General features: G+C 43.9%; 2 protein-coding genes across 5 annotated transcripts in view; one reads left to right on the top strand and one right to left on the bottom strand.

The window, feature by feature from the left end:
- GRHL2 (grainyhead like transcription factor 2) overlaps positions 1–5114 on the top strand; it is a 66412-nt gene extending 61298 nt beyond the window's left edge. For all 4 annotated transcript variants that reach the window (XM_040083330.2, XM_040083313.2, XM_040083322.2 and 1 more), the window contains exon 16: positions 841–5114. In XM_040083330.2, coding sequence (XP_039939264.1) covers positions 841–955 — 115 coding nt within the window. In that variant the 3' untranslated portion in view covers positions 956–5114. The remainder of the gene's footprint in view (positions 1–840) is intronic.
- Positions 5115–7636: 2522 nt separating this feature from the next.
- Positions 7637–24799, bottom strand: NCALD (neurocalcin delta). The gene is made up of 3 exons (XM_040059311.2): positions 24407–24799; positions 18012–18117; positions 7637–17803 (listed from the first exon to the last, which is right to left on the bottom strand). The coding sequence occupies exons 1-3, from the start codon at positions 24782–24784 to the stop codon at positions 17706–17708; spliced, it is 582 nt and encodes a 193-aa protein (XP_039915245.1). The 5' UTR covers positions 24785–24799; the 3' UTR covers positions 7637–17705.
- Between the last annotated feature and the right edge of the window lie 1513 nt (positions 24800–26312).

Genomic DNA, 26312 nt, shown 5'->3' with positions numbered 1-26312 from the left:
ATTAGGAAGAAGTAGGCCAGTGTCTTACTATGAAAGACAGGCAGGCAGTGTTTGCTGCAGGGGTTTCAGCTGAATAAATTTAAACATGAACATCATAGCTAGACTTTTAGAATAGCTAGGCTTCTGCTCTTTGCCATAAAACTAAATCTTCGACTTTTTTTTATGTTCTATTAAACCACAATATTGTAGAGATATAATTTATTTTCAGCTGTAACTCTAGCTTAGGGCATTGTTGTGTCTGGGGATTTCTTTAGCTTTTGAGAAGACAGGTGAAACTTCTCATGTTCTGCTTCTTTCTAAGTGACAGAAGAAACACTTGGAGGTAAAGAGTGAGGAAAACACTCATATACACTTCCAGTAGTCATTGTTGATAGTCTCACATCCAAGCTGAGTTTTAAGTCTGTGAGCTGTATGCAAAGCACAAATTATACTGCTTCCCTGTGTTAGCAGCTCACACCACAGAGGTGCAGCAGCTCACGTGGCGTGCCTGAGGAGTAGCACAGACATGGCCCTGTGGGAGCCAATGCCAGGCAGGGGAAGCAGCAGCTAGCTGGGTCTGCCAGGGATCTGAAGAGCAGCTCATCTGTAGGTAGCCTAAGTGTGTTAACACCCCAGCACTGGTATGTCTCTTAACTACACTGGCAAGGAGCAGCCTCTAATCCAAAGACTAGAAGGGACTGTGGGGCAGCTCTTGATAATAATTCCCACTAGTGACCCTGTACTGCATGTGCTGGAGTCTGGTTTTGTGTTGTAGAGAAGCAGGTACATCTGGTAGAGTGAATAGCTTTCCCTTTCAGTGTCCTGGTACATAAAAACATTGATTTCTGCCTTTGTCACCAGTATCCTGGTAAACATGGATGACAACATTATTGAGCACTACTCCAACGAGGACACATTCATCCTGAACATGGAGAGCATGGTTGAAGGCTTCAAGATCACACTGACGGAGATCTAGCCTCAGGCAGAGCCTTTTTGTAAGGAACCACAGCATTTCATCCTTCTTGGAAAGCAGATTCCCCATGAACCTGACAGATGTTGATCAGAGAAACTGTTACAAGACTGCATTGCAAATACTGTCCATTCTGCACATATGCAGCCACTGCATATGGACTTGGGTTTGTCAAGCACGAGGCCACTCATGTTAACCTGGTCCCTTATTTATTGTTCCCCACTCTCTAGTATACAACCAGCTACCAGCCCCCAGATTTGTAACCAGATGACCCACTGCAAATGTGAAATGCAGCATTTTAATCCATACTTCAGTGTGGATAAGTTCATCTGAAAACATGTTCAGTAGCTATACTGGTCTAATTTCAGAAATCTGGTATAAATCACTTTAGTTGTCTCTGTCATTGCTAAAAATGCGTTGCAGTGCTAAAGATGGGCAAAGTGGCTGACAGTTCACTTGCTCAGACTGATCCATATCTCTCTATACTGTATAGTCTTGCCAAATACCTCTGGTAGTTCTCAGCACGTAGCGATGAGGACTTGTAAGTAAGGCATTCAGCTACAAATGTCACTTGTAAGTAAATGGTAAAGAAACCATTTTAACCTTGTATATAATGTTTATAATATGCAATAATATATTTTAACTACTGTATGTGGGCATGTTTACTGCCACTATGTTTTTGTATGTATTTGGTTTAGGGTTTAATAGAATCTTTTCTAGAGGATTCAATTGCTGCAGTCTGTTAAGGAGTGTGTACTGAGAAGCTGATAACCGAATCTGTACTCAAATGCTCCATCCTTGCTCAGACAGTTGTATATTGAAATATTAGAGCAGACTCTGCTACTGGGTCTTGGATGCTCTGGCACAATGGGGCCCACCTTAGGTGCCCAAGTCCCAGCTGTAGATACCTGAGTCTCCCATCCAGCTGTAACAAAATCCAAGAGATGCCACGTGTCTGCTGCCTGGTTTTGCCTAGAGGTACAGAAGGGACTTCTTCCTGGTCGTCTTCCTTGATGAAGCTGAGTCTCCTAAAGTGGCCTTTTCTCAAACCTCTGGTGGGAAGGTTCTTTCTGCAGCAGCCTGCACACCAAAACATTCCTCTAGAATGTAAGAAACAGGACTTCAGACTCTTTCTTTTATGTGTATTTGCTCTTGTATTTCCATTGAATGATTCTGTTGTGATTCCTAGGACACTTGGGTGATGTAAGGCTGGGTTTGTTGTAAATATTTACCAAAAGTGGAACAATTGTGCCAGTGGAGACTGAATCCCACAGCTGAGGTGTGGAGATTGGTCTCTCTCTCAAGGGCTGCATCTGAACCCAAGCTGAACTACATGGTCACTCCATCAAATTCCATGCCTGTCTTATGAATTTTGTGAAGAGATAAAGTTGTGCAGGCTAAAATCATACCAGGAAAGGGGTTCGAGGCCTGAACGTCATCCAAATCCAGCATCTCTCTCCATTCCAGCTCCTCTGGCTGTTGTTAAGGGCTCCTCACTCAGCATGTAATTTTTAGACTTTCAGTTGCATTTTATTCTCAATGCACTCGACATGGATCCTGTGTGACAGACAGAACTGTGGGTCCTTTCCTACATGCAGCCATTAGAGTTTATTCTTTTTCTTGTAAAACCTTTTCTCCTTTAGTCACACAACCTTTATTATTTGGTGGTTAATGGCAGGAAGAAACACTCCCTAGTTTAACAGGGCTCATGTAGTGATTTGAGCTGTGTGGAGCTATTTACATTCAAGCAAAGTAGCTGGGATAACTGACCAGTCTGATTTGGCCATATCTGTATGAGTTGTCCTGTAAGTTCTTGCACACTTTCTTAACTTCATTAGCAGTAGCATCCCGTTAAAATCTCTTCCTTTTATAGAAGTGTTAGGTACATGTCAATGTTTCTGTGGGACCAGAAACTGTAAAATGTTCAGGCTGGTAGCATCAGTGCTAACATACCTGAATCCACATATGCCTGTAAAGCAAAGTGCATGTTCTGTCTTTCTCCTGCCCTTTTCTTTTGTTTTGCACTCTTTCCCCTTCTGATGCAGAGTTCTCTTGTAATTTCCTTAACTTTATATTAAAATGCACTCCAGCAAAGATGCTCTTGCTACTCTGCTCAAGTGTAAACAATCTGGGAATATAAGAGATTTATGATGGTTTAATTTGTTTCTATTTGGCTCAGACTGAGATAAAAAGTCTGTGCTGACTTATCCCAGATCCTTTTTTCTTAAATAAAAAAAGAGGACAGTTTGAACAGGAGGCATTAGGAACTGGGATCAGCACACAGGGCTGTACTGTTAGTTGTATTTCTCTGTTGGTGTTTGGAATCCTCAGAATATCATCTGGGGTCTCTCAGCTGGTCAAGATGTCTGGGCAGAAGCTGCAGGTGAAGCAAAGGAGTTGAGCCCTGGTTCTGTCCCCACCAAACCTGCTGTCCAAGGGAATGCCTGTGGCACCTGGGGCTGGCCTGGGTTGGAATGTGCTGCATTAAGAAAGGTCAGTGAGAATTTCGGGATCACAGAGGACAGGCTGTCCTGGCAGCACCAGCACTAAGGTTGATGGGATGGTTTTGTCCTTCATTTGGGTGGAGATGAGCTGAGATCTGTTGTGTGCTGCAGCATCCTCTGATGACGAACAGTGTAGGATCAGTGAGAAGTACAGTGCTCCAGGAATGCTGGAGCTTAAGGAGATATCTTTCCATTGTCATTTTAGGAGCTTTCAGTCAGCCACTGTCTAGAAAAGGAAAGTTGCTTCCAAGATTAACTGAAAGCTATTCTAAATACATCTTAAAGTGTGCAAATTCCTGATAGTAGAAAGCTGATACTCCTGCCTTTAGTTCCTTCTTGCAGTCTCCATGAAGTTATCAGGAATGTGACTAGGTTGGTGGTAAGATTATGTTAAAACAACAACTAGAGCTAGGTAAGGATGATCACCATTAACTATCTGCCAGGGTCTGAGGGCTTTGTTTCTCTGCTCCAGATGCAGATGCATCACAAACACTAAGACTGAGTATCCATGCTGCACCCCTTCAGCTGTAGTTCTAGCAGCAGCTGCTGGAGGAGCACTGAACCTTGAATGCTGGCTGTGGCAAACTCTCGAGGTTCACCTCGTTGATCCAAATCAACTCATCAGAGTGATGGGAAAGGGGCAAGAGTGGAATGAGAAATGGATGCTTGTGAAGCAGTGGCTGCCTTGTGCCCTGCTTGACTCAGATATCCTGAGGAGTACACAGTGCTTACATGTATGTTGTTTAAAATATGCCTGTTGTTTTTGTTTGATTAAAAAAATACTGATTAATGCTGGATCTTCTAAATATTATGAGTTAAATGGAAGTAAGGTTTGGCTGCTGTTCAGTAGGGGACAGGAATATCTGCCTTGCCTCCTTTTCTCTCTTTGTGGAACTGCAGTGGTTGTTTATTTAAAGGAACAAAATTCTCATTTCCTTTTCTTCAAGACAGCAGTCTTGAATCTTAACTAGTGCAGTCTGAAGAGTGGCTTGCTGCTCAGTGCATTTTCCCTATGAAGAGTTACAGCAGGGCAGTGTCTGTAGATGTTGTGTTTTGAAAGACTCTAGATAGAGGTGTACAAAAGGAGAACAGTCTTCTAATTTTGGTTCCTGCTGCAGATTTGGCACTTTGTCCGTCCATTTAATGTTTTATTATGAAATCCCATTCAAATTCTCAAATTCTAGTTCTTTCTCACAGTCAGGTGATGATATTCCCAAAATAGAGTGCATCCTTTGAGTAAAGCTTTATGGATGTATGGTGATAACACCATCAAGGCATTTTGGAGGATTTCCACCACTGAGTGTAAACTACAGAGAAAAGAATATTTTTTTCCTGTGTCCTCTCTCACAAAGTTTTTGGTCAATGGAATTCAGAGATCAAATATCTTTCTTTTTATTTTTCTCTTTCATTCTCTGAATTTTTAAAATGTAAATTAATTCAAACAGTTAGTAAAATCTAAACTCTCTAGCTGTCAGAGATGCTGTATATTGATTGAAGTGGAACTGGAAAGAAGTATCTTATGACTTATAAAATGTAAAGCTTATTAAATGTTTATATGCTCTTCCATTTCCTATTAATTGAGACAAGATACAAACAAGAATGTTTGTGCCAAAGATTGTGACAAGCCGTCTTTCTGGCAAACAAGGAAACTTAATGTATAAATAGTGTGCTTTTATATTAAGAATATAGCTCATATAACTTAATAGTGTTGCAGCTGGGAGAGGGGTTTGATAAGCTGTAAATACAGTTATTTTATTTTTTTGTACATTTTTAAAAAGGAAAAAAATAAATATTCGTATGTATGAGATAATATTTCTGTTGCTGTGGTGTGTATTACTACATCTCTCCAGAAGAGAGTATCAGTACCTGAAGTGGGGGTGCAGAGAGAATGGAGTCAGGCTCTTCTAAATGGTGCCCAGGGACAGGATCAGAAGCACGTGGACACACACTAAAACACAGGAGTTTCCCTCTGAAATCAGGGAATTCTTTTTACTGTGGGTGTGACTAAGCACTGTAATAGGTTGCCCAGAGAACTTGTGGAGTCTCTATCCCTGTAGATATTTAAAAGCTGCCTTGACGTGGTCCTGGACAACCAGCTCTCAATTGCCCTACTTGAGCAAGGGGATAGGGCCAGATGAACTACAGAAATCCCTTCCAACTTCAACTATTCTGCAATTCTGTGACTTGTTGGAGCGTTCTGGGAACCTAGCTGGAAGCACTGGCACTAACATCTTTCTGACTCCTGGACGTCTGAGTTGAGATCCTCACCCACATCTACTCCAAAAGCACACCTGGCCACACATATTGCAGTAAAACATTTTCATCAAACACTTTATTCTCCACCAGCTGAGCTTGGCTTTTCAAGCAAGATCTGTGAAGTGAGAACCTCTTAGTAGGTTGGAAATTGCTTGGGAAAGCATTTCCCTCAGCAAAGGTTGATTCCCCAGGCAGCAGCAGGGCAGCCCTGTCTTACAGCGAGGCAGAGGAGTTCAGTGCTCTGGATGAGCAGAGCAGGGTGAGCCAGGATCAGCTCCCATGGAGCTCTTTAAGGTAATCACATTTCCTGGGCACTGCCTGTGATGGACGTTTAATTATGTTTTATAGGAAGTAGTTTTACTGAGTGGCTCTTAAAATGCAAATGCTTTAAAGCTGCGTGGTTGGCAGTGTGCCATCTGCGAGGCCAGGGAGGGATAAGGAGAAGTGTGTTGGCTGATGGGAATAACTGCACCCCAACTCAAGGGCTGGACTGTGTCTGGCATGGCTGAGCCAGGCTTTAGCAAGGTGACGAGAGTCACCTTGATTAAAGGTCATTAAGAAGAACTGACCCCCTCTTGAGAGCAGAGAGCAAAACACTCCACCTCTAGCTCCTGACCAGAACATTAGGGGACTCACTGGAGCAGCAAAGCTCTGATTTTCAGCACCTTCCCCAATCTCCGAGTTCAATTTGTGCAGCAGAAAACAGTGATAGATTTCTCGAGCATGCTACTTCCCAGATGGGGCCATGAGCTGCAGGATCATAGGTTCCCTCCTCCCTGAGGTGGTGGGAGGTCCACTCCAGGATTGTGGGAGTGCAACATATGCTCCAGTGCCTGGGGCAGATGCCTTTGCACAGCGAGATATGAGGGACCACAAGGGTGGTAAGTGCAGGATTTTAGCACCCCTGTACAAATAAACACCTCCTTACACCCAGACTTTTTATGCTAAATCTTATGATGGCCCTAAGGGGAGGGTGAGGAGAATGTGCATCACAGGGAGTCTGGCACACTGGAAGCTTGTGTAATAAAGCCTGTTTGCACTGAGCTCAGGATATACCTGAATACTGTAACAGATGCTTCATTCAGGCTCCAGCCTGTCTCAAGCTCATATTAATGTGCAGTTCCACAAAGAGGTTTTCTTGGGTTTTTGGTTTTTTGGGTTTTTTTTTTTTTTTTGTAATCTCAAAAGGAAATAGGCACTGGTTTCTGTTGCCTTCCAGTAGGCTTTAAACTACTTTTTGCACTCAGCTAATCCCAGCTCCACATTTAATCTAGGTAAAAATTTGAGTAGCTTAAGGAGCATGCATAGAAGCATCAGCCAGCCCCCTCCAGAGCCTGTCTGAGGTTGACAGGGGTCCCTGCTGTGACAAGCTCTGCTGCTGCCTCATCAGTCACATCTCAGAGTGACTAACCACAGCTACCACCCTGCCAGCCCATGCTCCCTGGCCACGTCCTGCTCCCTTGATGGTGTGATAGTCATTAGAGGGTAAAATGTCCCCTTAAGCCTGGACAGGGATTTATCTGTAGCAGCGAAAGTTGCTATTAGTCAGCTAAGCTGCTCTTTCCAGCTTCAGAGGACCAGGGCTCTCAGCCTTGTGCTGTCCTTCTTTTGCTTTCACAGCCCACTCCATGATATCCTACTCCTTGCCCAGCTGCTGGCTTTAGCTGCTGGAGACACAACTGTGCTCGCAGCGGAGCGCCCAGCCGGCTGCAATGTGCCGGCCCAGCGCCTGTGCACAGCTAAAGCCCTGGCTGAGCTCTCCAAATCGGCTTTCACGGCTGCTGACTCTGCCCACGGCGATGAGCAGGACAGGAGCTGTGAAGGCAGCAGGCAAAGGCTTCTCTGGGCTTTTCTCCCCAGACCATGGGGCTGTGTGAGGCCTTAAGGCTCCACCGTGAAGGGAGTAAAGCGCGTGGCACACCATCGCTAGCTGCAGCAGAGTGTTTATTAGTAGGAAAGAACATTTAGGGGATTTCAGTAGGTGATTTTTTTTTGAACTGTTGGTATCCACCACACATTGGTTTTCATCAAGATTGTTCAAGGTCACATATTTATATAAGAAAGCAATAATTAATATTTAGGTGCAATCAGTAATTCCAGTATGAAAAAGCACCGTGTCACAAAACAATTTACAATACAAAAGTCTTCAAAATGTAACATTTAAAAACAATATATTTGTTCAACAGTAATAACAATACAGTAAAAAAATTTTAGTTTCCCTTTAAACAATACTGCTTATATATTTTGGCACTCAGAAAGAAACTGTCACAAATGTGCCTTTTTAGCCACATAATGCTGCTTTGTGAGTGTCTACGTAACAAGGAAAAACATGCTTTTGAAGTCAGTCATTTTGCCAGGTGCAGTTTGAACTGCTTTCTCCATTAAAAAGGAAAAAAAACCCAAAACACCCAAACCAAAAAAACCCACTGAAAGAAAAATAACTCCTAAGCTGCAGCATGTCTTGTCTTTTGGCCCACGACACAATCTGGAGAAGCATCTCAGACTCAGTCTATCTAGTAAGTCAACCCTGCCTGAAAGGCTGGATCTGAGCCCCACTTCACTCTCCAAACTTGAAAAGAAATATAGACTAAGCCATTCAAATGGTCCTGTCTTTTAGGGACTGACCCCAAGTTCTTGCTATATTAAGCACCCCAATAAGATTCTGACCCTAAAATTGCTGCTCAGGCTCTTCTTTTCCTTAATTCCCCTCAATTTTTGTTAATTATTTTTAAAGTCACTTGCACAAATTGTCTTGGAATGTGAGCCCATAGTTTTTGTGCTGGCACAGCCAGCAGTTCCAAGGAAAACCAAGTTCCAAGGAGCATGCCTTGGGTGAGCTATGGGATGAGGGAGCCTGAAGCCAGCAGGGTGCCCCGGTCAGGAGACATTCCTCCCAGGTCTTCTCCTGGGGCCAGGCTGGCACACAGTGTGGGAGGGGAAGCTTGAATCTGAGAGAGGGGAAGACAAAACTAGACTTTTCAGGAAGAATTAGTTTCCACTCAAAACTGACCCCTATTAAAAGAACGCAGGTGCTACGTGCCGGGTGGAACGCCGGTGCCTGCGTGCAGCTATGGACAGCCCCTGAAAAAGGCTGATTCTAGTGAACATGCAGTCCTTGGTGCTATCTCTAAAAGCTGAACACTAACAAAAAAAATTTAAATAGTTTTTACATCTTACATCAAAGATGCCACTACAAAAACACAACGGTATCACACATTAATTAGTACAGTCTTAAAAATGCAAACCAACTCTGGTAAGACTCCCATACATTCTGCATATCATATATACAGAGGAGAACAGCTTCTCAAGAGGAGAGGACAGTCACAGAGAGACAATCTTCTGTTTTCTGAGTACGTTGCATAATACAAATACATTATCAGCATAAGAAAACTTTATTCTAACACTAAGAGCTCAGGAAAAATCCTAACTGGAAGTTAATAGCTGGGGGAGCCGTGCACGTGCTGGGGGGCACAAAACATACACAACCCTCCGCCAAATTCTCCATCTCCTTCAGTGGCCCGATCATCTACTTTCATTTTATCAGGTAGGTTTAACATGTTGCTCTGCAGGCACAAACTCCCAAAGCACGGAACAGCACAGGGCCACATCCCCCAAAGCTGCCCCGGGTGTGCCTGAAAGCTGCTCGCCTCTACCTGTCCTTCTCATGGACTCTGCCTGGTGGAGAACCAGCTGGAGACTCAGGATACCACCAGATGAGCTTACAACAGAACCAGGGGGGGAAATTAACACATCACAACAGCTATAGGCAACAACACACAGGATACTTGCAATCCTAGCCAGCCGTAAGAAAAATATGCGGAACAAATTAATTTAATTCATAGTTGTCCCTCTCCTTTCTGAATAGTAGAAGTCTTCTTTAGGATATGTAGATTTGCTTACAAAGCATTCATCTAGAGAGGTATCTAATTTTGCCAAGACACAGGATATACTGAACTCCATGCTGCTGCAGTGAGTCTGCTAGTAGTAGATGATTAAAACTTTGATTTGTTATGTCTGCTCTACGCCACAATGAGGCAACAGCCTGAGGGAACAGAGAAAGTTCTCCCCGTGGAATGGTCATGGACTTAAATAGGAACTGGACACTTAGTTGCTGGCTGGGATTAAATCACAACAATTTGTTTAAATTTGGGCAGATATTTCTGATGCTGTAGAAACTAAAAATTGAGATAAAACATGGTCAAGAGCTGAATGGGTCAAAGCCCCACAAAGCCATTCATTCACTCCCTTCTAGTGGGATGGAGAAGAGAATTGGAAGGGTAAAAGTGAGAAAACCCATGGGTTGAGATAAAGACCGTTTAACAGGGAATGCAAAAGCCCCCCTGCACAAGCAAAGCAAGGCATTCATTCACCAATTCCCATGGGCAGGCAGGTGTTCAGCCACCCCCAGAAAAACAGGGCTCCATCAGGTAATGGTGACTTGAGAAAACAAATGACATCACTGCGAACTTGTCACCCTCTTCCTCCTTCTTTGCTCCACCTCTTCATATGCTGAGCATGACACCATGGTCTGGGGTATCCCTGGGGTCACCTGGGGTCGCTGTCCTGGCTGTGTCCCATCCCAGCTCCCTTACTGATGGGGTGGGAAGCAGAAAAGTCCTTGACACCATGTGAGCGCTGCTCAGTAATAGTGAAAACATCCCCTCTGTTATCAACAGCTTCCAGCAAAAATCCAAAACTGACCCTCATTCTAGCTACTGTGAGGAAAATTAACTCCATCACAGCCAAAGCCAGCACGCAAACTACCTTTGCATCCATCACATCACTCACCCAGCAATATTTAAAAATCGAAAGGTATTAAGTTCTCCTGACAGAGGAAGACAATATTGGTCACTTCAGATTCAAGAGCAAAATAATGCTGAATATACAAATATTAACTACAAGACTGGTTGGATGGAATTGAAGTGAGGAAGTGGAAGAGATAAACATATTGAAATGCAGCTGACTTTGTCTTCTTGAAACAAGTGTACAGACAAAAACAATCCCTAAGTTCATTAAGCTCTTCATTTTTACCAGGCAGGGTGTGCCCACCTTGCTAATAATTGCTCAGTCAGTTCTACTCTTGGGATCATTGGGACTTCTGCATAAGAGCTGAAGGACCAGCAGGGCTGAATCTAAGAGGATACAAAATAATGAAATAAATCACAAACAGGCCTAAAACATGAATAAGAAAATTAAACACAAAATACCAAAGAAACACAATTTTGTGGAACATTTGTACAACTAACGTGGAGCATGATGTCTTTAGTAACCTTCCTTAGATCCTTATTGGATTGAAAGCCTGGGTTTGATTTTTTCTTTTTCTTCCAGATACTAGTAAAAATAGTAAAAAACTTTTTGGTTGCTCTGGAAATGGGAATAATGACAGGAAATAAAAAGGTGGTGGAGACAAGGAGCTGCAAGTTCTCCCCCAAACCACCACACTTCCCTCTGAGTGCAGCCAATGAGCAACACAAATGAAGTTTAAAATCTAAGAGGATTTTTCAGGTGGGTTTACTAATCACCATAATCCTGTCATCCCATTTGGTGGGGAAATGTGAGGCCAACCCTGAACACTGCTGAAACCCCTGTCCCCAGGGAGGAGAAAACCAGAGGTCACACCCCCAACATTTGTTTTTGACAGAAAGAAGGAAGAGTTTCTGCCTGATATAACTATGCCAAAATTCTCTTGGTCCACAGCGTCTGTGTGCTCCTGCAGGACTGGAGCACTGCAGGCTGCACGGGGGTGCACAGGAAGGCGCTGCTCCAGCCTGGGAGAAACCAGCTCTCTGTGGAGTAAACCAGGGCAGCAGAGCGAGCACCAGGCAGATCCAGCCTGCAGTGCCTTGACAAACACACATGTGATAATGAAAACCATGTTGTTTCAGAGGTTCAGTGTGCCCATAAAATGTTGAATACTGCCAGTACTTAATAACAGGAAGTAAATAGTGTGGAACACACAGGTGGCCCAAAGATAGGAAACCAAATCAGAAGTTGTTCCTTTTAAGTGCATCAACCTTGGCTCCTCCACATGTCAAGGGCTGGTGTTTTTTATTTGTTCACACAGAGGCTGGGGATGGCAACTGGGAGGTGGCTGCAAAGACTTGGAGAGCTGGACACCCTGAGCACATGCCCTGGGAAGGTGAGAACATCTTTGGTATAAGGTCAGGGCAAGAGGGGAAGATCTAAAACATCTCAAGTGCACAGTAAGCAAACACTATGCATAGTGGATGGCTGCTGTGTGCCTCAAGATCTAGGAAGCCCTTGGCCTGCCTAATAATCTCAGATGACCATGTCTGTGGCAGGACTCAGTGTCCCCAGCCTCATCACAGAGGGCTGAAGCAGCCCAGGAGGTACCACTGGAGTAGACCGGGCTGGAGCAGAGGAGCTGTTCTGTGCTGGCTACTGCTGGCTACTGCTAAGAGGGTGTGCAAATTCAGACCCTGGGATACAGGCAGGAATGTCTTCACAGTTTTTCATCTCTCTAGTCTTTTCACATTGTTCACTACAACTCAAGCTCTTTTTTTCTTTGCCTATTAGTCAGCATTAGTCAGCATTTTACAGGTGATAGCTTAATCCCAGCTACCCATTAAAATAACACAACCTGTGAGAAGCAATGGGAAGCCCCTTGGGTCTGGTCGTTCCAGCTTGTTAAGATATGGACAGTACATCTGAAAAGCTTTATACCTTATCCTGTGAAAATCCTCACCCCTAAGCTAAGGGTTAGGGTTAAAAGAAACAACTTCTCAGTATAGATAATTTAGAAACAAAGCAGCCAAGCCCAGGATGAAATAAGGGATGTTGTTTAGATACCCAGAGTAGACAGGGATATTTTCTGCACAGGGCAAGGAGATTGACTGCACATCCAATTGATGGTTCTACTGCTCTGAAGGCCAGAGGCACCTAATGGCTTCTGCAATCCCTCAAAAGTGGTCCTGGTTTCTAGTGTCACTGATTTCCATTGCTGTTTACAATCCCTGCTGTCTTTTCTATGTGTTTAAAACACAGATGTTCATTCCACTGTCCCTAGCCTGCAAAATGACACCTGGGCTTTGAGAGTCAACAGAGCTTTCCCTTCTTCTTTTCTACCATGACCGGGAATGAACTCCTACAGGCAATGTTTTGTCCTCAGCTGCACTGAGGGAAAACCTTATGCTCATCCTGGGAGCTGTTTGTTTAATGCCTGCCAGGGTACGGTGAACAGCTCTGCTGCTTAATTTTAGAGTTATTTTGTCAACGCCTCTGACAGAATACGCAGCAGACAGAGCTGCTCACATAGAAGGTGCCATTTCTAGTCAAGCCCTATCTTGAAACACATCGCACGATGTGTCTGATGTATCGCTGCTGTTTATCTTATCTGCCTACTGCACAACCAGTGGAAAACTCTGCATGCAGCTCTGAGCACTGCTCAGCTCTCTGGCACTTGCCAAATTTCTCTGCATTTTTAAGCACAAGTTCTGCCTGCGATACAAAGAAAACCAACTTTCCCCACTTTAAGACTCCTACATGAGATCCCGCTTAGTAAGACACAGACCAAAGAACGGATCCAAATTCTTCTGCAAAGGGCAGGTGAAATATTCTTCTCCATCAGTCTTGCACCAGGTACCCAACATCTAACTGCTGAGCCCAAGGACTGCCATGCCAGGAAACCGAGGGAGCACCACGAGAAAGACCAAAGGAGGTGCTTGCTGGTGTATTGGGTGTTCAGGAAGACTTGTCCAGCCAACAATTAGACTTGTCTGATTGTTCCACTTGGCACTTGTAGGCTAAACTGCAAAAGGAAAGTCTTGAGGAATTCCTCCTCCATCCTGACCTGCTATATTGCTATCATGTTGCATCTTATACCAGCAGTGCTAAAAAGGGAGAGAGTTTTGAAAGAAGGTGGCAGCTCAGCTCAAGGCGTTTGTTCTGAGGCAGGAGATTTCCTTCTCACTGCCACATGTCCCCAGGGACCTGCCAGTTGTTACTGTGTTCTCTGGTTCACGTGTACTGAGACGTATGGCCAAGGCCATCTTCTCATCTCAGCTTAGTCCGCAGATTAGGGCTCAACATCAAGGCACCACAGTTCACCAAGTTTCCATGAGTCAGCTGAGACAAGGTTCTGCCCACAGCAAATGCAAGGTAATGCGACTTAACCTGATCTGCAGTAAAAGAAAACCAAGCAAAGCTGCATTATTGCACTTCTGCCATCAGTGAAGAGAGAAGTCCTGGGGCTCATCCCCCAGGGGCAGTGTTCAAACCACAGGGACTTGGTCATGTGTGACTGCTTCCTGTGCTGGTGTGCAATGTTTCTGCACACAGACGGCATCCAGCTACAACATTTACACACTTCTGGCTGACTGTTTTAAGCAGCAGAAAATGTGGAGGTCGTGTCTTATAACGCAGAACAACAAAGGACAGAATGCCCCTGGAAGAAGATAAAAATCCTACAAGCTCCTAAGAACTGCAAGGGACCAGCACAGCCCTGGGTACCTCAGGAACATCACTGACAGGGCTTCAAATAATGTCGAAACATAAGCATTTCTTCAGTCCCTCTCAAACTTTAAGTGCTCACAAGAACACGTGTTGGTTTTAAAAGGGTTGTATTCCCTTTTCCCTTTCCAAAGCATCCTAGAACAAGGAGAGGCTTCTGCAAAACTCACAAGTCATAGTCCTCACTTCACATTTTCTGGCCTAGAGTTTGACAAGTTGACTGGGAATGTCAGATACAAGGGACTGGCATTTTCCATGAGTTCCGTCTACACATGAGATGTACTCAATTCCTTTGGACAACACACAGTGAAGGCTGCCTCTTGCACATGCAAGTAAAACTAGAGAATGCATCTACAAATTTGAGAAATGATATGAAAGAGTATCTGCTGTCTGCCATCCTCCTGTGTGGAGATACTGCTAATGAATCACTCCAAAGTCTGACTTACTGTGCCATTTTATACAGGATACACCACTTTGCCTTCAAAAGGTTTATGCAGGCAGTTATGATTACAAATGCAAATGACAGCAAAGCAGAGTATTTCAATCTGAGGTGCAGCACACCACTGCTATCCTGCTGATTTGAGGTCTGCAGATGTTCCTATCACAACTTCAGCTACGATTCACTCTCTAAGTACATGCAGAGGCAGAGAAAGAAAGGGATAGTTAATAATTTAAAAGAATACCAATCATCAGTGGCACTCAGGTAAAAGAATAACCTTAGTTTGCTCTGTAAATGTTTATACAATAGCCTTATCTGCAGCTACGTCCTCTGCAGCTGTAAGCTAATTCTTATTATTCCAAATTTTGTGAACTGTGGGAAGCATTACATCTCTGCTGGCCTGAGGTCACAGCACAGGTTGTGCTTTCAAAGACGTTGTATGGGAATAACCCGGGAGGTGAACCCAGCCCCAACACCCCAAGACTACTGAGCAAAAACAAACTGAGAGATTTGGTTCTGAGCCAGAAGCATCTTGTAAAATGAAAAAGAAGCAGTATGCTGTCACTTAAATAAAAGGCAACATTTTAAAAGCTTCGGTCACATGCAGCTGCTTTCACAGCACTAAGAAGAAGATGGAACTGTAGAAGGTATCTGAGTTCACCTTCAGTGAATGCCAGCTTCCACAGGTCTGGGCTGTTTCGGCCTGCACTGAGCCAGGAGGTTGGAAGTTCAGCAGGGATCCTCTGGCGTCACCTTGTCCTGCCCACACAGGGGTGGTGATGGAGCCGGCGGCACTGGCCATTCCCGTCTGGCAGAGGGGCGTGTTGATCAGCGCATGCCCACTGACCTTCCTTCAGCAATCCCCAGGAGTCTGGCCAGGCTTCTTCTGCTGAAAAGCAACCCTAAAGTACATGACTTTCAAAAGCCATGAGGTGCTGGACATGGGAGAGAGGTCCAGAACCTCTCCAGGTAAAGCAGAAAATTACCTTGAAGAAGGCAGGCACAGACCGTCCTTTGAAGGGTTAGATTTGTGCACATGGTGCCTAATTAGGATTTGGGAGAAGGAGATGGGGAACATTTTCATCAGCATGAAGAATTGGTGCAAAACTTGCCAGTGTTGCTCGTAACACCTGAAAGTGCTGGGTACTAAAATCTGTTTGTGTCTGTGGTTGGGCCCTCTTTAATTTCTTATTTTCCCACACTCATCTTGGCTCAGTATTTTGATGAATGTAATGGAAATATATATAATCAATTGGATTTTTGTGATTGTTTGAGACAAAGATGTGTGCTTGAAAACATTTACTGAGTGTCATTAGCCACTCATAAAAATTTTAGTACCACTGATTAACAATGTTATTTTCAATTTACTTTTATTTTCTCTTAACGTGCTTTGCCCTTCGCACCTGGCAAAGCAAATGGTATGGAAAAATTAGGTATAGGACTGCTCCTGTCAGTTATTGTACATGCTAGCTAGTGTTCCAGAGAAAATTATTTATGCCTAACTACTTATTCATGACTTCTAATTAGTACTTAGCTAATCATCATCTGCAAAACAGACTTCTTTTACTTGGGTTTATTTTAAATTAAGGCTACTGGGGATTAGCATCTACAAGGTCACTTGACAAAATGCCAACCTTGCCTGTCAGACAAAGGCTACTCTAACGAGCTGATGAATTCCCAACACCAGTGCGCTGCCTGCTTGGGTAGCTCTCCAACAGGATCACAAAGCAGACTTCAGCTAATGACTGATTAATGCCAATTTAGTCAGCATAATGCCTCCTGTTACTAAGCTTTTCCAGCTTTTCTTTTGCAACAGCGCTTGTGAAGTCCCTAAGAAATCCCACGTGTGTACTAGCTCTACATACATCAACTTTGACCAAAGGATAAAATTTTGCAGCAGCAAATTTCAGAACTCCTGCACCTAGGCGGAAAGATAAACATTCAACATTTCTCTCAAGAACTGATCTTTTTTTGTTTTAATTTTTATATATATAAATATATTGTAAAGCGTACCATTTCCTCATTTCAGTACAGATTTTTTGAACTTTACTAAAATAAATGAAATATAAATGCTACAATTTTATGTTTAAAACAAGTTTTGATGACAGCCTTCCCCTAAGAGTAGGCCCAGAAACTCTGTTAGCTACACGGAGAGAGACAAGAACACCCCCAAAACTTCCTGCTATGCAAGAGCATTCAGAACAACAGATGTGCCTTAGCTGGAGCTGCTTGCAGGTGTCCATGAGTTCCTCACGTGAATGCCCACTCTCCCTAGTAGCAACTGCTTTATTACTAACCTGAAAATTTCACATTCAACATGTATCTCCCTTAAATTTATTGTCAAGACCCAGCTTTTCATATCTGTGTCTGCTTTTGCTGATCCCAAACGGCAAGAGGTATTGACAGTTGTGGATTTGGAGATCAGGATTGCAAATTGCTGAATTTTCAGATAAAGCCCTATGACTTCAACCACTGTAAACCCAGTAAAAAAAAGTCAACCTTCATTTTGTCCCTTCTCCTTCACAACCTGGAAAGTGTTCACAGCATTGAAACAACGAGGCATAGGAGTGGATGATACACCCCATACACGCTTTGCGCTTTCATACTTCTTCCCAGTCCTGTCTGTGATCTCAACTGGTACCACCAGGAAAGGAGGTTCCAGGTGAATCCTACCCCACCCATCAACCCCTTTGGTTCAGCCTTACTACACTTTCAGGTCCTGCAGGTGAATACCTAACAACTAAAGCAGGAATCTAAAATTTGTCAGTGTGTCTTGCTGCCAAGGGGTTTGTTGATGGTTTACTCCTCCTCAACACATACTTTCCAAAACAGATACAAACAAACAAAAACAAAACAAAAAATTAAAAACAATGATAACACCACAATATCTGTTTAAAACAGTACTGCCCGTGCTCTGGACAAATTGTTAAGAGCAATTCAGCATTCTTATAATTAATCCACAACAAAATAAGCTGTAAGATGCCACAAATGAAGGCATAATTGGCCATACAGAGGCAACACTACCATGAATGTTGTTTGGCAAGAAAAAAAAAAAAAAGCAGATACATAATTCATCCAAAGGACAGGTTCAGAATTGCCCGGCACTGCTGGGATCACACTGCAGGAGACGGACTATGGACGGATCACTCTTGGCGCCTCGGATGAACTCTTCCAGAGAGAGCTTTCCTAGAAAAGAAACACATTTACTCAGCACACGTGGTGTAGCACACCTGTCAAGCCTCTGGACAAGCACGATGGAAGGAAGCTGGGGTAGCCAGGAAAATCCCTGGAAAGCAACCCTGTAAGATGAAGTCCTGCCTGCCTACATCCTGTTGGACTTGCAGATCATCCCACATGTCAGAACACCCGGGCCACCCCCCTGCAGGGTGCCTACCATCACGGTTGGTGTCCATCTGGCGGAAGATCTTCTCAGTCCTCTTCTCTGGTGTTGACTCATCTTCTGGCATCTTCATTACAGAAGAAACCATCTTATAGATTGCCTGTGTGATAGACAGGAGCAAAGAGCTGGTAAGAAGCACATTATCTTGATGCGAGGGTATGATGATCTTCTTGTGACAGAAACAGGCAGAAAATATCCTCGGAGCACCAGCAAGACCTCCTCTTTGGATGCCAAAGGGTGTTGGGTGGCACCAGTGCATGCAGCTTCCCTCTTCAGTGAACACTCATTTATGAAATACTCTGTTTCTTTATTTAGTCATGGTCAAATACCATCTGGGTTTGGACTAAGGCTACATTTTTCCTTATTAAAACAGTCTTTGGATAAATTTATCATTTGTACAACGCATTAGGCAATGGCAGCTCCCAGAGCCTGGAGGAACAGCCAGAGCACCAAGGTCTTGTCCTGTGCTGTGATGAATCTCCATGCTTTGGCCACACAGGCTTCATCCTCACCACACCTGTCTCCTCATCCTGCCTTTGCTTCTCCCCCATCTCCTTTCTCTCCCCCCCTTTCAGCATCCCATCTGTGGAGTGAACAATGACTCACTTCTTGCATTTTCTGCATCTCACAGATAACAAAGACTGGACCATCAAGGAGGAGGCCTTTTCATTGGGGGTTGGTGTGTGTGCACAGCTCAAAATCCCTTTCACAATTCACTCCACAGAGACCAGATATTCTGGTCCTACAGAGCACCACTGCCACCCAAAGCTATTCTCTGCACTGACAAACGCATTCGTCACCTTTGGTACTAGCTGCCCCTGAAAGAGCGATAATTTTAATTTTACAAGGATGAGCATCTGTCTCTGCAGTGGTTATCCAAACCTTGCTGGCAAACATAAGCATGCAGCACCAGTAAACACCAGGGATTTGTGTTAGGCATCTCTGCGGTGCCATGCCTGGGAGAGCAGTAGCACTCACAGGGCTGCAGGGTGGTGGCCTTGAGGGTTCCTCCCAGCCATGTGGAAGGGCAGCACATCCTAGCCCAAGGCAGCATTGCCCTGGTCCAACCAGCCCCTTCTGCTGCCCACTGCAACTCATTGGCTGTCACCTGCTGCCATTTGACTACTTTAGTTATTTGTTCTTCCTTTCCTCCTCCTTTGGTAGGGCGGCCGCAGTGCAAGCCAAGTTTTCTCACTGGGTTACCCCTCTCCCCTCTTTCCCTTCATGAAGGCACTCTGCCTAGCAGCTCAGATCATCTGGCTCAGGATCCCCAAGGACTGGCTCCAGGAATGTAACAGCACAGATGGAGGATGCCACTAAGCAGCACAGACATTTTACACCCAGACTAGGGAGCATCTGCTTCCTTGGCCATATTGCTGGCTTCTCCTCTGCCAACAGCTCGCCCTTCACATCTTCCAGGAGAATTAGTGTTCCAGAGTACTGGGCAGAGCCCCAGTAGAGGCAGGGATGCTGTCCACACAACCATGATACTCTGATACCAGGAACACAGAAGAAAGGATGAACATGTAAGTATGAAAACACAGGGATGAGGGAGTTGGGGGAAGGAGGCAACAGGGCAGGAAAAAATGGAAGGGGTGGACAGTAAGAATTTAGACCTTGGTCATCCTCATCAGCATGCAAGGCCCGCAAGGGTCAGAGCAGAGACGAGGCTTATAAATCTGCCTGTGTTTAAGCATTTGAAGCTGTCTGGCTTTTGTCTGCGGTAGGAAGAGAGGTGGAGGGGTCACTCCCTCTCTCTGGGTGAGAGGACAGCAAAGCAGAGAATCTGCATTGAAAGTGTGGGAGGAATGCCCCAGACTGGGAGTGAGGGCATGTTTACCCTGATCAAAGTAACCATAGTAAGAATATGCAGATTTTTAGGACAAAAAAAGCACTTCAGGATGACTTCATCCTACAGGGTCCTTTTCACAGAGGCATGTGAAGGGAATAACAGATGAGATATTCTAGGAAAGCCAGATGGGAATAACATAGTAAGCGTTCCTTTCATGCTGAAAATGGTTACTCTGGACAAATTCTTATGTCCTTACTCAGAAGTTCATTGGGAAGTTTTCCCAAAGTAAAAGCCAGCTAAAGCTGATTAAGAATCTTGAGATTTGCCCCATATTAATTCAGTGCAGCTACACAAAACTCTTTATTGTATGTTTGAAAGAGCAAGCTCTGAAAGGAATTTGGCTTCATGTGATGATTACACGGAGCTGGGCTGCAATAACCCTGGGCTAGGACCTGGGACTGAAAGGCTGCAGGGGTTCCACTCCACATGGAGTGTGACTCCTCAGCCTCCCAGAACCTGGGCTGAAAACCATCAGTGGCGTTCAGCACTGGAAGTTGATGCCTGTCAGCAGTCTCCTGAGTCAGGTCAGCTTTAATAGGTGGGCTCTGTCAGGAGAGCTCCTTACAGCTCCCTGGCACCCCTGTATGCCACCAAGAAGTTGTGCCTCCAGAGCCCTGTGTACATCACTGGAGCAAGCACGGGCTCCAGCTTCATCTGCTGCCCTGCTGAACTCTCTCCATCGATTTTCCAGCTCCATGCGGATGAGCAGCAATGGCTGATTTTAGGGTAAATCTCATCCCTTTGCCCATTCACACAGGTTTTGCTCCCAGTTGCTGTCTGCCACTGCTGCACTCAGGCCAGAAGCTTTGGTGAGGGCTGGTATACTCAGCAAACTTCAAAAAGCTCATTATGGTGATGGCAGCAGCAGTGACAGGGCAAATATTCAGTTGATCCTTTTTACTCTGTTGAAATAAATTCTCATGGCTAGAAGTCTCATGAAATCAATGACTGGCCTGAAAAAAATTGTTCTCTCAGTCTCTCCTCTCAAGATTTTTGACACTCTTTACAGAGACATATCAACTTTTGCTTCTTCCCACACAAGCTTCTGCTTCTTCCTGGCTTGCAAATAAGTTATCCCAGCATGTGAAACATGTGTGCTCTGTTTTTATTAAACTGAAAGCATTATTCTTGTCTCTGCTCAGTATTCTTAAAATGCCTTTTGAGTCCATACAGTGAAAAAATGTATCCTTTCGAACAAGGTTTCCATCTTTCATTTGAACTCTTATTTTAAGAGACTAGCCAAATATGTCCTGTTTGCAAGGGGAACAAATCTTCTAACTGGTTTGCAGCTATTTTTGAGTGGACTGGGCTATTTAGATTATAGGTAAACATATGGGAGACATGAAAAGCCTGGGACATGAATCTGAGAGGAACTGTGACAAGGTCTGTCACGAGGGCAGGCTCTGAAGCCTCTTCGCACAGTCGTCTGCAGATGTGCTATGCCTGGTAAGTGTAGCACTATCCCATGGACCTTCTTTCTGAGGCTCTACAACTGTCAGCCACCACTAAAGTCCTTCAGCTTGCAAACTGCAGTTGGCTCCATGTGGATCTCTAAGCACTGGTTTTTGGAGACCAGGGATGTTCCTGGACAGGCATGGTGAGTGCACTGGGCTGTGTCCGCACGGTTAAGGGCATGATGGTGTACGGAGCTTAAAGGAATGCACGTGCTTTGTCATCTAGCACATTCCTTTGCTAGCCCTTAGAAAGCTGTTATGGACCATTCACCTCCATCTCCTTGGCAGCTGGACAGTCATAAGGGCTCCTGTGGGACATCTTAGCCAGCAGTTCTGCTGTTCCAGTGCTGTTGCTGCTGCTACCACTGTTACCTCAATTTTCTTAACACAATGCTGAGCAAGAGTGTGATGCCTGCATTGCTGTTAGATTAGGCTGAAGCAATGGAAAGAAAATGCAAGGAAGCAAAACAGTAAAAATCACTGCAGAGAGGGGGCTTTCAAAGCATGAAGAAAAGCAGACTGAAAAAGAAGAGAAGCATGCCTTGCCCCTATGCTATTTAGAATACAGTAATCCCACAATAACAGGGAGAGTATTTTTCTGTGAAATGAAGACTTTTAGACTAAAGGCGTTTCTTTTAGCACTCATTTTGATGTATTGTCTCAGGCAAAAATCCCAGTGCAAACATAATCCTCCTCTATCAATTTGCAAATATATGCTAGATAAGGGACTTGCAGTAGACTCCTTTGAGACATATATCAGAGATAAGTCAGAGTTCTGACTTTCACTCTTAGAAAAACTGTGGTGGCTGAGGGCCCCCAGGAAGACATTTGATACAGAATTCTGTCATTCCATATGAAAAAATAATCATCTTTCATAAATGAAAGTGATAGTTGTTTGCTGGCTTTTTGTATCTAATCACTGTACATCAAAGAAACCTCTCAACAAAGCAAGAAAATACGCTCATCTGCTTCAGTTTCAGCTATCAACTGAACATGTTTCCAGAGACTACACAGCAAATCCCATCCCACTGGGAGGAGCTCCTGGTGACCAGTGCAATACAGGGAAACCAGTACATTCAAAACAACCTGAAAGAAGAGAACAGGGTGAGCTCTACAAGCACACTGCCTTACGGGAAACTCCATCACAGAAAGGGCAGCTTTTGTGGTTTAAAAATTGCTGATAGTCCACGGTACAGAAATAACTGTTTTTCAGGCTGTTCACTTCCAGAATTGCTTTTTGTGTGGTCCCTCAAAACTGGGTCCCTCAAAATGAGATGAGATTATAAGCATCATGCAGTTGAGTTTCATCTTCAGTCTGAAAGGAGGAGAGAGCCAAACCTCTCAAGAAGTGAGAGAGACTGCTGGAGTGCCAGGCTGAGGGCTGTGCACAGCCAAAGTGCTGCTCAGGGGTGGATTCACACATTGACAGAATGCCGCCCTACACTGATCCCTGAGCTGCAATTTTGTTTGATGATGGCATCATGCCTGTAAAAGACAATGCTATGATTTGGTACTGACATAAATATGAAGAGGAGGCAGAGCATTTCAGCCTCTAGACTTGCCAGCAAGCAGATCTGGGGTAACTGGAAAAAGCTTCCAGCTTTGCTGGTCCTTGTTTGGCTCACTACAGAAAATCCAGCCACCAATTTGTGGCCTTGTTCTGCCTGTTTGTAGATCTCCTTGCCTGGGGGGCCGTGCTGCCTGTTGGTACGGCGCCTTCCCGAGCTCCTCAACAGCAGTGAGCGGTCCTGCAGCCCCTGGGGTGTCTCCTCCTCCAGAGGAGCGGGCGGTCACCCAGCTTTGGCTCCTTCTGCTTCCTATGTACGATGCTAGTTCTTTTGGGATTCTTTTTGTTTTTTCATGAGGAGAAATACAGCCAGAAAAACAGTAATTGACAGGCTGTTTACCCTGCCGGGGGGAGAGGAAGATTTGTAAGGAACAGAGGATCTTCTAATGCAAATACTCCATGAGGTTTGTCACGGCGCAGACAGGGAGGTCCTGCTCCTCAGCTCAGACACGGGAACACAAAACAGACTAAGTGAAGGACAACAAACCAGGTTTGCAGCTGAGCTTTGGATCTGGCCTTGCTGAAGCAGTGCAAGTGCCGGTATTGGCCACTGTTTGAAGGACGTGAGAAGGGCCCTGGTAGAAAGGCAGAAGCACCAGCACACCCCACATGCAGCTTGCCATCACAGTCTGTAATTTGTGGGCATTACTTTCCCTTGGTTTTCAGGGCAAATGTAAGTCTGAATAATACAGCACATTATTAGCACTTCAAAATTTCCAGGGAAAGGAAAGGATCTTGATAACAGTTTTGTTTGTTTGTTTGTTTGTTTTAAACAGTTCTGCATTATACAGATTCAAGCTGTGTAAATACATTGCCATATAAAAAAATGTTTTAAATCTTTCAGTAGAGTGATGTGCCTCAAGAGCAAAAACATGTTGGAGAAAGCCAGTGACATGGGACTCTTACTAACACCACAAGAAAACACAACCAAAGAAGCTATGTATGGAATCATCATCTACTCAGAAAAGTTTTATCTATACTGTCAATTTAGAATGAAGACAGCTAGTGTGATTCTAGTGATGCAGACCTCACTGGAATTAGGTGGACAAAACACCTTTATAATATGTGAGCTGGTACTTCATAATAACATGATTTCAAAGTAGATTTGCTTCTTATTGTGGAGGGAGCCTGCCTTCCTTAAAAGTACACTGTCTGGTTGTTCTAATGTAACTACTTGGTTCAACTGTAATTAATCATTATTAATTGACAGGATTCACTGAATCATATTTATCAGCAGGTTAGTTGCTATGCTTGAGCCCAGCAGAGCTCCCAGGGAAGAAATATCCATACAGATATAAGAAATATCCTGTTGCTCTGGAAGAACTTGCAGTGGATATTAAGCTGTAGTTTGAATTGTGACATAATCTTTGCCAAATGAAATAGCATTTTATATCCAAGCAGTTATAGGAGATTATAAACCAGTGCTGCCAGTTTTTCGTTCAGTGTCTCAGTGCAACATTGCTTCACAATCTGCTCTGAAGGAGGGAGCCCAGGGGTGCCTCTGAGCAGCACATACCTGCACGATTTCCAGCATCTCTGACTTACTGATGTAGCCATTCCCGTCGAGGTCGTACATACTGAACGCCCACTTCAGCTTTTGCTCCAGTTTTCCTCTTGATGTTACACTCAAGGCTATGATGAATTCTCTGAAATCTATCGTTCCGTCTCCATTGGCATCAAAAGTGCGGAATACATGCTCTGCAAACTTAGAAGCGTCCCCGTAAGGAAAAAAGTTTCCATATATTTTTTTAAACTCCTCCATAGATAAATGTCCACTTGGACAGTCTCTCAAGAAGCCTTTGTACCACTCCTGGATCTCATGTTCTGTAAAGTCTGTACTTTCTAGCAAGTCTTGCATGACTTCAGGGCGTAGTTTGCTGTTTTGCTTTCCCATATTGGAGTTAAAGTATTACCTGCAGAGCAAAAACAAACACATATGAATTATTATTAATTATGGATACTGATTACCTTGGAGGCTGTAGAAGAACAGTATGGTGTATTCTGAATTTTCTGATGATAATTCACTCTTGTGTATCAACTGAAACCTTGGACAATGTCCAGTACTACATGTATACTCTGAAAAAATTAATTAATTTAATCTACATGTTGATTACATTGTCTTTTGACAGTCTGGAGAACAGTAATTACACTGAATTTATTGCCATCCTATTTTGCCCTTGAAATCACGAGGTAAGCAATGGATGTTGCAAGGTACAGCTAACCAGTAGCTGGGTGCTTCAGCACACCCTCCATCCCAGTCACCCAACTGTCCTGAGGACCTGGCCTAATGAGATACAATTTTCGTAACTCTGGTGGAAACCAGACTGGTACAAAGGCCTATGTTCCCTTGGTCTTGTTCCAATATGGGATCAAGGTGTAACTGCAGTGTATGCTGGAACCAGTAGCTCCAAGGCCCTTCTACATATATCTTTATAATCCAAAAGCAGCCCAGAAACGGCCTCTTTTGTTTGGCATAGACCAATTCCCATTTTACTTCAAAATGAAGATAAAATCTGAAGAGATTTTTATCAACGGTGGATTCCCTCACTCAAACTATTACTCTGTTTTTTCAATCTTTCTTGTAGCCAAAAACCGGATCTATTACTAATAATAATATGGGTGGTCATAGCTCTTTGAAAAAACCTGTTAAACAAACAAACAAACAAAAAACAAACAAAAAAACAAACAAACAAAAAAAACCCCAAAAAACCAAAACAAAACACCAACCCCCCCCAAAAAACAAAACAAAAAACCCCAAAACAAACGAAACAAACAAACCCCAAACCAACCAACAAACAAACAAACAAAGGAAGAAAAAAAAAAAGGAGAAAGAAAAGTACCCATGTTGTTAGAGGACACGAAGGGAAAATGATACACACTTTTTGACTCCAAGAAAAAGGCTGAAGAAGAACTTTATTATTTACAAAGACCTCGCTTTTATAGGTTTTGAAGAATGACCAGGGATTGGAGAACAAGGTTACCACCTCTCCATCCCACTGGCCAAGCTAGAAGTCCATCAGTTGGCTCTCATCAGAAAGGAATGTGGAAAACATGATGTTTACAGTACAGGCTGTGGGAAATTCAGTTACAGAGCTGTAAACATCTCACAAAAGCTCACATAATATGGCAATATACCCGGATAATGAAATTGGAAATTAATTCCCCTTAAATTAGCCACTAAGAAGCATTATTGGTTACAATCTCTAATAAATCACCTTATCTATATTTCATTTGAAGCAAATTGGTACATATCACATTGTGCAGCACATTTACTATTGACGCTTGCCTTTGGGTTTTAAGGTTTGGAGCCTGAGTGTGTTGGCTCCAAAAGGCAACATCAGTTTTACTGGGAGCTTAACATTATGCTGATCTGCGGAAAGCCCTCTCTATTGACAGAAACCTGCCTGAGAATTTGTCACGCA

This window comes from Hirundo rustica, chromosome 1 (assembly GCF_015227805.2).
Source record: "Hirundo rustica isolate bHirRus1 chromosome 1, bHirRus1.pri.v3, whole genome shotgun sequence".
In the NCBI taxonomy this organism is placed as follows: domain Eukaryota; kingdom Metazoa; phylum Chordata; class Aves; order Passeriformes; family Hirundinidae; genus Hirundo; species Hirundo rustica.
Note: the sequence above shows the minus strand (reverse complement) of the source record. Positions and strands in the feature narration are given on the sequence as shown.